The sequence below is a fragment of the Cygnus olor genome, chromosome 1, assembly GCF_009769625.2.
Source record: "Cygnus olor isolate bCygOlo1 chromosome 1, bCygOlo1.pri.v2, whole genome shotgun sequence".
Classification (NCBI taxonomy): domain Eukaryota; kingdom Metazoa; phylum Chordata; class Aves; order Anseriformes; family Anatidae; genus Cygnus; species Cygnus olor.
The window spans coordinates 43,332,480-43,342,129 of NC_049169.1; the positions used below are offsets into that span (position 1 = coordinate 43,332,480).

The 9,650-nt window shown below is 48.3% G+C and overlaps 1 protein-coding gene across 2 annotated transcripts; it reads right to left on the minus strand.

The window, feature by feature from the left end:
* Positions 1-257: 257 nt before the first annotated feature.
* POLR3H (RNA polymerase III subunit H) lies at positions 258-6,958 on the minus strand. 2 transcript variants are annotated; one of them, XM_040554439.1, is made up of 6 exons: positions 6,621-6,958; positions 5,319-5,415; positions 3,671-3,757; positions 2,616-2,679; positions 1,822-2,029; positions 258-1,131 (listed from the first exon to the last, which is right to left on the minus strand). In XM_040554439.1, exons 1-6 carry the CDS (start codon positions 6,729-6,731, stop codon positions 1,078-1,080), a joined length of 621 nt encoding a protein of 206 aa, XP_040410373.1. In that variant the 5' UTR covers positions 6,732-6,958; the 3' UTR covers positions 258-1,077. The 2 variants fall into 2 exon arrangements, with proteins under 2 accessions (XP_040410373.1, XP_040410374.1); XM_040554440.1 differs by having other exon boundaries at positions 6,405-6,941.
* Between the last annotated feature and the right edge of the window lie 2,692 nt (positions 6,959-9,650).

Below are 9,650 nucleotides of genomic sequence, written 5' to 3' on the forward strand. Positions count from 1 at the left end.
ACATCACCCGCTTGGCACTGGGCCCTGCATAGATTTTACTCACTGTTTTGTTCCCCTCTTTCCTTTCATTGCTGTCAGAGAGGGTGATGGCAATTGTTTGTTATTGGCTGTTAGAGCAGGGCAAAGCATTAGTCTTGACACTCAACACGGTCTGCCTTGAAATACAAGTAGCTAGACTGCAGGAGGCAACTTTTTTTTCCTTCCTGCTAGGCAGGAAGCTAACAGTTTCTCCAGAAATTGTAGAGGAGAGCAGGCTGTGGGGTTTTTTACTATTTATTCCATTTCTGGTATTAACGCACTCTCACAAACACATTTAACTTACTTAAAGTAACATTGGTCCATTTCAGTCCATAATCATGCATTTTCAAACTCCAGCAAAGTTGAGCCCATTCTACACAAATACAGCCCACCTAGTACAGTATTTCCCTTCACCACAAGCAGCCTGTAGCTTTCTGCAGTGGTCATCTTCATAAAGCCCGAGTTACTTTGGGGTAAACTAATTTCGTTCCAGTTCTCTTTGGCGGCCTTCATCCACGCATGAAGTTCCCACTCTCAGCAGAACGTTACCACAGCTTCCCCTGCTCTCCCGGCAGCAGCACTTTCCAAGTCTCCAGAGCAGCACACCTCTCAGCTCCAGTCTTTTGGGGTTTCTCCTCCAGCTCCTGTAAGAAGGGCAGGATTCTGCCCCTCCGGGATCAAGCTGTCAGCCCAAGGAAGCGACGCTTCTAGACAAGCATTCTCTCCCGCTTTCACTCACAAAATCCAACTCCCTTCGTAGCTCAGGCGAGTAAAGACCTCCCCAGCTTTCCCTCCAGGGCAGGAGACGAAAGCCCCAGCTGGGTTTGCTGCTGCTGGGCTCTGGCCTTTTTGTCCCTGCAAATTCACTTCTACAGATCAGCGAAGGCATTTCTTGAAAGCGACTGTCTTGATCTGGCAGGTTGGAAGCTGACGGGGAAACAGAGGATGGCAGCTCTGAGTTCTCGTTCAGCTTCAAAGGAGCAGCGAGCACCAGCAGGATCCCGTAATCCCCCAACTATCCACCGGAAAGACTTGCTGCGGAGCAGGCTCTGACTGCAGCTAGCTGTTCGTCCACCACGACAGGAGGCCCAGGCCTGGTTCACTGATCGACCCCTGTTCACACAGAGCAGAAGAGGGCGTGCAATTGTAAACCGCATAGAGAATGCAGGGGAAAACGTATAAAAATACAAAATGTCTCCCCCCTGAGTTACAGATGAGGTATTCCCCTTCTTGCTGTCAGAACCCAGCCTTGCGAATGCCCTAATTTCCTTAATCCTTGTCAATGCTGCACCAAACCTTCAGCACCTGAAGAATCAAGCACTTTCCCATTCCATCTCCTGGCTGTGCTGACTGCCCCGACATACCCCAACTGTGAGAAAACAGCTCTTACTGGTTTCCATCCATCTTTTTATTGCACCGTGCTCTGGGAGGTCTTACGCCAAAACACGGCATGGGAAAGGCTGTTTAGCTGCTGCGCAAACCTTGATGTGGTTTTCCCAGCTCTGGATCCCTCGTATGCTCATCCCTATCTGCAGCTCTTGCATCTACACTCCGTCTGTTTTAATTCAGCCTCCCAGACAGGAGCTCCACCAACAACCACAATGGTTCAGTGAAAACACGCTGCAAGCACAGAGCGACCGCAAGAACGATCTCCTTTCTCCCCTTTCCCACTCCTTTGATTATGTGACTTTCTTTGCTTCATGGTCAGTTTAACACGATCAGTTCCTTGGGAAAGGGATGCTGTTTTAGCCCTAGAACAAACCACGCTGTTTACACGGCTCTGCGAATTATGCGCATTGTTACCACAAGCGTGTAGGGTGCCTCCTTCTTCTGGACTTCTTCTGTGGCGCTTGAAGTGGAAGCCTCTGCAGAGCTTGGGCCCGTGGGAGATGTATCGACGAAGGTTTCATCCACAACTCGGAAGCGGATCTCCTCCCCGATGTCCATGTAAAGGTCGTGGGCCCCTTCTTCTGTCTCATATTCCCACACCCACACCTGCTCTGCCTCATCGCTGGCCACGCCAAGGGCTAAGGATGGAAACGATTTCACCTGGCAGATCACTTCCCTACAGTTTTGAGCATCCTCTCGATTCAAAGCCTCTTCACAATCCTTTCTCGAGCTGCAGCGCACTGTCCTAGGTCACCATCTGCACATTCTAGGGCCTCATCTCTGATTTTCCTGCACACAGTTGGGGTTTTTCTCCCCACCCCCAAAACAAACAGACCCCTCGAACCCCAGGAAGACACTGCCTACCACGAGCAAGGATATTAGACACACCACGTATCTAGACATTGCACCACGTGGGAAAACCTGCGTTCTGTCTTCAGCAGCAGCCAAGACTAGAGGCAGGGATTACAGCGTGGCTGTTCGTGGGACGCTGCCGTTCGTTTCTAGCAGCTGGCACAATGATCCTGCAAAACCTAATAGGCGTGAGGCCTGTCTAGCTGTGATAACAGTCTGTGGGACTTGCCCGACACAACAGCTTAGCTTCTGCCATTGAGCACCTTCATTGTTGCAGCAGTGAATGCCTGTTGGGCCAGCACTGCACAATCTTTTCAGATGAAGCAGTGAAGTTATCCAAGGTGATCAAAGGATACAACTTAGCTGGCTGCTGCAGGGATTCTGGTGGGATGACAATATCATCAAAGAATCCAATAGAAACTGTGGAGAAAAGAATCTGATTAAGACTGAAATGACTCTTCGCAAGGATGTGCCGCGGCAATTCCTAAAATGCATTTCTAGACTTATTCTCCTTCCCCTCTTAGGAAGGACGTCTGAGATTATGCAGGAATTATTCTTCGAGTCACAACGCTCAATTTCAGTTGGCAGCGAAGCAGGCACCCAGCTGAAGCACATGCAGCAACAGAGGGCACAGTCTTCCTGCCCGCTGGGAAAGGAAAAGGCTGCCTGGAGCAGGGCTGGAAGCGTAAGGGTTCCAAGAAATGAGTCAGATGCTATGGAGGTCCGTGAAAGAAAAGAGCTTAGAAATCACAGATGTAACACGTCAAATACAGACACCAAAGGCAAGTCAGATCAATCCCACCTCCCCTGTTAGATTTCATGATGTTGAGGTTGATCAGATAGCGGACCTGCCCAAATTCAGCAATAAATGTACCCACGGTAATCTCATTGTCCTGACTTAACAAATGAGCACAGAGAGGAGCTTGCACAGAAGACTCCTACAATAACAGAAGGCAACTCATCAACTGAGTACTTCATAAAGTACATAGTTGATCATCTGTCTTAAGAAAGATGTTTCCCTGCTGTTTTCAGACACAGGAAATAATCATAAATTTTCATGGAACTGTATGGAAGGTATTTCAGACCAACATGATCCGATACTACCACCTTAAAAAGAAAAAAGTTCTGCTAATTGAAGCGAGAAAATAAATCCAGTCTAGCTCCAGATGGGCTTGCCTATTCTTCTTGGGCACGCACACGAGTGACAAAAGGAAAGGGGAGCTGCAGGCAAAACCATCAAGCGCAGGGGAAGCTGCCAGGCTCAGACTACCAACCACCCTCAGATGGGAGCAGCACCAGAGGCCGGTCACATCTTCAGCCAGCCTACACAGAGCGTTACGCTGCCTGAAATCGTCGCAGCTCCCAGTGCTCTGCGGCTCTTCTGTCCCTAACGTTCGAAGTTGCAGCTTACCGTGAACGCCATCCTGACTGCAGCTTTTAATCTCCCCGATCAGAATCTCATCCAGGAAGGGATGGAAGACCACGTAGCGGAAATGCACTTGAAAGAAAACAGATCGGTAACGTTATGACCACGCGAGTGAACCGTTCTCCTTCCACAGGGTGGCAGCCATTAAAACAAAATCCCACATCCTACATGCCCTCTAAAATGCTGCATCAAGCATCTTTTACACCTTCTTTACAGGTACTGGTTTGTTCAGGAAAACAGGAATCAGAGTTCTGATTTGTACAAATTATGACAGCAGCTGATCATCAGTTTCTTGTTCTCCGCTTTTCAAGCTTGCAAGAATTTAATTTCACAGAATAAAACTATAAAACTATGGACGTGAAGCAGGCCTCTGCTTTACTTATGATGTTAGTGTTCTTTGGAGGCCAAGAATATCAGCTGAAGTGATACTTTCTTGTACTACTTCTGCTCCATTTATCTTTGTCAGCAAAGATGTATCTTCTTCCAATTAAATTATGTGGTACACAACATTATCAAAGTAAGTAAGATTCTCTAAAAATCTTATTTAACCTCTGTGAAAAATCCAGTTATGTTTCTAACCAAGTATTTATAAGGAAGCTATACTAAGACAAAGCAGAACGCTTAAGAGCTATTTAACATCATTTTAGCTGTCCATACTCAGTGCCGCTCTTTTACATAAAATTAGAAAAAGGGTAATAAATCCTGCTGTCTGGTAATAATAAATGCTATCTCATCTTCTGAAAGCAGGAGACTTCTTTGCAAACTCACAGAGAACATATTATCCTGTTTCGGTTCAAGGAGTATTTCAAAGTTAAGGAAGCGAATGGAGATAAAAGCAAGCAGGAGAGTCTGCCATCCTCCTCAGTGTTAGAGGAGCTTTTATTTGTAGGGAGTGAGTTCTACTGGCATTAAAATTTACATGAGGGGAGCCACACACAATCAGTCCAGTTCCCTTCTAAAAGGAAACACTTCATTTACTCAAGCAATACTTCCACACTGAAAATTAAAGCTAGAAAAATGCATCTTTCTATTTTATTTAAAGAAACAAACTTTAAAAATATATATTAAATTTGTTTTTATGCCTTTGCTTCCAGTTTTCATTCAGATTTGCTAAAAGACAAAAGTAAAGAGACGAATCATTTATTATTACCAAAAAAAAGTCACCTAAAATGTATGCTGAACCAGATCTGTCTAAGTCTCAAACAAAAAAGCAGCAAAACTTTCAGCTAGAAAAAAAGCATCAACTGTTATGTGAATGCTATAATTAGAAACATGTTTCAAAATTCCGGGCAGGCAAAATAAGCTTCAAAAAGACAAAATATTTGACAAAAGTAGAACGATTAATATAAATTATTTTCCATTTGGAGATCTCCAATCATTTAAAATTGAATTAACTCCTTTCTTATCCAACACCTATGGCTCTAATTGCAGTACAGACATGGACTGCAGGAGAAGGAAGGCACGACTGGCTCTTTAAATCTGTATTTGTAACCAAAGAAACGCAAAGAGACTTCTGCCATGTTCTTCTTGCCCTTCTAATAGGAACAGAGTTAAGTTGCTGTGAACTTCAGCAATCTCCTTTAAACTTTTAACTAACAATGGAGCTTAGTTTACACTCAGGACAAGAGCGTACCTTTGGTGTGTGATGCACCATCTCCAGGGAATATGTATGAATCTTCCAGTTTTGTAATATCATACAAACAGATGCAAAGACCAACATTGTATACAACCTGTTCAAAGAAAAAAAATATTTAAAAAGCAATAAATCGGTTACCAGGTTAACTCCCTTCAAGCTTGTACACTGCATTCATCTCTTCAAAAGAAGGCAGCAGAAGGGTGGCAAGATGGGAGGGAGGCTGGTTTAGTACAATCCTTCAAAAGCCCCAGCCCAAACCACGCTGCATTTCAGAGGATCCCCTATCTTATTCGAGTGTTATGGGAGCACGTGTTTTTACTGGCACTGGAAAAAGCATTGCTACAAACAGAAATCCTTGGGATTTTTCAATTTTATTTTTTTTTTAATGGTAAAAAAAACTTGACCTGCCACAAGAGTAAACAGTTGCCCACAGGAAAGAACAGATATCATTCAGCAGCCTCAATGCTTGTTCAAAGGCCAAACACGCTTCTCTCTCGGTTGTGTTCTCAAAGGCCTCTAGACTTCCCTTTGTCTTAAATTATAGCTCTTGGGGGAAATGAGAGCTCCTGGTTTCTCTGCCACTTCTAACATGGCTTCTTAGCCTACAACATTTGAGGCACCTACTAGTCATCAGCGGATGAAAGAGTTTTTTCATAACCTGTCCCTGTGATCTGCCACCCTCAACCCTAGATTGCTTGGGGCTGCTCTTTGGAGCTCTGTTCGCACTGACAAGTTGCATTTTGACATCTGCACCTGCCTCATGCTGAAAGCTGCACGCTAACCACAATCCCATGGGCTGCACGGGGAAACGGCGAGCTCCTGGCCTATGACACAACGCTTCTTTATAGCCTGCGCCAAAGGCCAAGAGCCTGCCTCCACAACGTCTGTACTCAGCGCAGAGCAAGTCACATACCGTCACTGTCACTTCTCTTCCAGTATTAATGTTCTAAATTTATTTACACTGGCTTTTTTTAATTCCCCCATGATGGGTTTGTGTTTGTTTTCCAGGCTGTGTTTCATACTGTTACCCTACACACAAGACAGCAGTGACTTCTCTCCATGCTTCTCTGGCCCATCTGTTACCTCGGTATCTTCCCCTTCCAGCATGAGGTATTAGAGTAGCAGACCCCTTTGAGGTGATACACGGCTGTCTCTGGTCCCAGTCTCTTTTATTTCAGTCTGTGGGGACGGCCTTCATACCTAAGCTTTTATGATAGTGCACGTGTAGAAATAAAAATGCAGAAAAAACGCTCAGTTGCTAGAGGGATGCCACGAAGCCTACACCACGCTACAGATTACCTTATTGGCCAATTTCTTGTTTAGCTCTTCGGCAATGGATTCGTTCAGTTTCCTTTCAAACTGCCAGGGGGGAATCCTCACCGTGTCAGTCATTTCCACGAGCACAAACATGGTGGCCGGCAAGCAGCGCCTCTGAGGGGACACGGGGAGAGAGCCCAGCCTCGCCGGGGCCACACGAGGCCCAGGGGCAGCACCCCGCTCACCTCAGGGGCGAAAGGGAGGAAGGAGAGGGGAAAAAAAGGGACGAAGGCGGCCGCAAAGCTCCCTAAGGCCAGGGGCTGCCGGCAGCCCCGCTCCGCCTCACAGCCGCGCGGCGCAACGCCTCTGAGGAGGCTTCCCGTGCCGGAGCCAATCAACGCTCACCGGGCTCTGATTGACGCGAGGCGGAGCCTATCGCGCGGCGCGGTGAGGAGCGGGGGGGAGCCCCGCCCCCAGCCCGCCCGGAGGAGCGGCGGCCATTTTGTGCCCCCGTCAGGGAGGAGGGTGCTGAGGGCTGTTAGCGGCCGTTGGCAGCCGTTAGGCGCCGTTAGCGGGTGTTAGCGGGCGTTGCGGCGGTGGCTCCTGGTGGATAACACACGGAAACATCCGCCTCTGAGCAACTGCACGGCCTGCAGCCGGGGGAGAGGGGCTGTGGAAAATGAGGGGCAATGCCCACGTCTGAGACCTGCTGCCAGACATGAAAGGAGGCTGCTTGAAGCGTGTTTTTTTTTTTTTTCTTTTTTTTCCTCCCCTTTTTATAAAGAGGCTGGCGAGGAAAAGCGAGCGCGGCTGTACTTGACAAGGGAAAAGTGCCCTGTCAGCATAAGGGCTTTGATGCAAACATGACGCGTGTCAGCCCCCGCGCCCCCCAGCAGCGCTTAGCGGGGCAGTAATGAGCATTTGGGCTAAGATCATCGTTAAATGTTGAGCTGTCTGGGAGTGGGAAGGGGAAAATGAGGATGCAAATCCCGCACCTAGGCCTTATTAACAAGACGCCTGTCTTGGCTGAGGAGTTTCTGATCTCTTTGCAATTATTCCTGTTTCACAAGGATGTTACTGGTATTATTATTAAATGGCCGGTCTGCGTACACTTGGGGTGTGCGTATTAAAAGGGGGGCCCAGGAGCAAATTCTCCCCGTCCCCTGAGAGCAGAGGCGTTTTCTGGGAGCCAACTCTGCCGCCTCAGCGATGCGCTCTGCCAGTGCAGCGGGCACCGCTCCGTCAGGACACCTCAACCCAAATCCGCAGTGCGCCTCGCTCTGCTCGTCCTACTTCAGGGAGCTGCACAAAGGCTCCTTTCTCCTGCTCCGTGGTGGCAGCTGAGCATGGCACAGTTTTGCTGGCATACGTGCCGCGTCCCTTGCTGTTCTGTCCTGGCCCCACGCAGGTCAGTTGGTGCTAGGTTTGACCTTTAGCTGAAGTGCAGTTTTTGCAGGTGTCTGCAGCTACTTTTTCAGAATAGAGATCAGTTCCTGAGCATGCCCCTCAACTGACAGCAGGGTAAGAAATAGTCTTGGGATCACACCAGGAGGCAGAAGTTAGATAATGTGTTGATATTGGCAAGGTGATCACTCTGGATGATTTTGTATGTAAGAGCTATAACGTTAAACAGGGGCAAGGTTTCAGAGGAATAGCAGGGTGAATTCCTGGGAGAACATGGGAGACTGAAAGAGGTGGATTAGGACAAAGCCATATCCTACGTGCATTTCTGACCCACCCTTGAGCTAACATTTTTCATGTCTCCAACAGCCCTGCCCTATCAGGGTGTGATGGGTGCCCCGTACAAAGCAAATGCGTCTCCCTTCAGCCTGATCCACAGCCCCGAATCCCAGCTGTGTGAGCTGTAGGTCTGTGAGACCTCCATTCCTGCTGGTGTGTGTCTCACGGTTAGCTCTTTGGTGTCTCCTGAAGTGAGACACCCCTTCTGGGGCTGGGATGAGCATAATCCCTCCTGTATCAGCTCTCTGATTGCAAACAAGGGCTGAGCTCTGCAGGCTGTTCCTCCGCAAGGACAACAGCATCCCTCTCTACGCCGTTACATATTTTGGTGAAGCTTGCAGGTATTATTTTTGATACCACTCTGGGGAAACAAATGTGAGGAGAGAAAGCTGGTGGCAGAGGAGCTGCGTTGTCTTAGGACACCAAGCTACAAGCACCACCAGAGCTGAGCCTTTCTGGCGGTTTCTCAGCCCCCACCAGCAAAGTCAAACACCACAGGAAATGCCTTCCGCTCCGCAGGTAACCTCTCTGACCCCAAGCTGGTGCACGCCCGGGGCTTCGCTGATGTGACGGATGTTGGGCTGCTACCGGCTAGGTTTTCTCCTCGGAGGAATTCTGTATTTCCAGCAGCCCTTGTCATAAGCATTGTCTCTGATGTAAAAGTACAAACCAAAGCCAAACTTTGCCCTGTAAAACATTGGTGTTGTCTCAACTCAGCTGTGGGTAGCACTCAGCAGCACACTGTATCTCACGCTGCAGTCGAGGTGCCCTGATGTTGGAGATGGTGTGAACAGCCCCGTCTTGCTGAGTGGTTTCTTTCTGTCCGAGTAGCACTGACACAAGAAATAGCCACGAATCCACAGAACTGTGAAGTCTCCAGAGTCCCTCAGCAGGGCTGAGCCCCTGTGCCGGGGCTTTTCCAACAACCGGGAGCATGGATCTCAGTGGCTGTTTTTTGGGGCCTCAGCTGCTTGAATCGAGAGATCATAGAAGGATCTTTCTGCTGCTTAGGGAAAACCCTAGGCGTTTCTTATCCTCACAACTGTAGAGGAAACTTGAAAACACAATCTGAAGTTACCTGAAGGCTCAGAAACTGGGAGGGAAGCGAAAGGAACCCCCAGATTATTTTGCTTACGATCTCCTCTGCCTCCACATTCCCAGGTCTTGTGGGGAAAACTGGCTCAGGGACGCTGGAGGAGGTGAGCAGCAATTTGCATCGAGGCTGTTTCGGCCCGGCTTTGATTGACTCCAAAGGAATTAGGTATCCTCTCACGTACAAAGACCTCAGCACTCCTGCCTTTGCTTCTGTCTCCGCAGGCGTCTCCAGCACCC

What these genes read in the sequence shown, in the direction of transcription:
- POLR3H (XM_040554439.1), bottom strand. Translation starts at nt 6,731, where the DNA reads ATGTTTGTGCTCGTGGAAATGACTGACACGGTGAGGATTCCCCCCTGG. An exon ending in TGGTGCATCACACACCAAAG is followed by an intron (nt 3,758 to 5,318) that starts GTACGCTCTTGT and finishes TTTTCTTTCAAG; the next exon opens with TGCATTTCCGCTACGTGGTC. An exon ending in CTGCAGCAGCCAGCTAAGTT is followed by an intron (nt 2,030 to 2,615) that starts GTATCCTTTGAT and finishes TGGCGTGGCCAG; the next exon opens with CGATGAGGCAGAGCAGGTGT.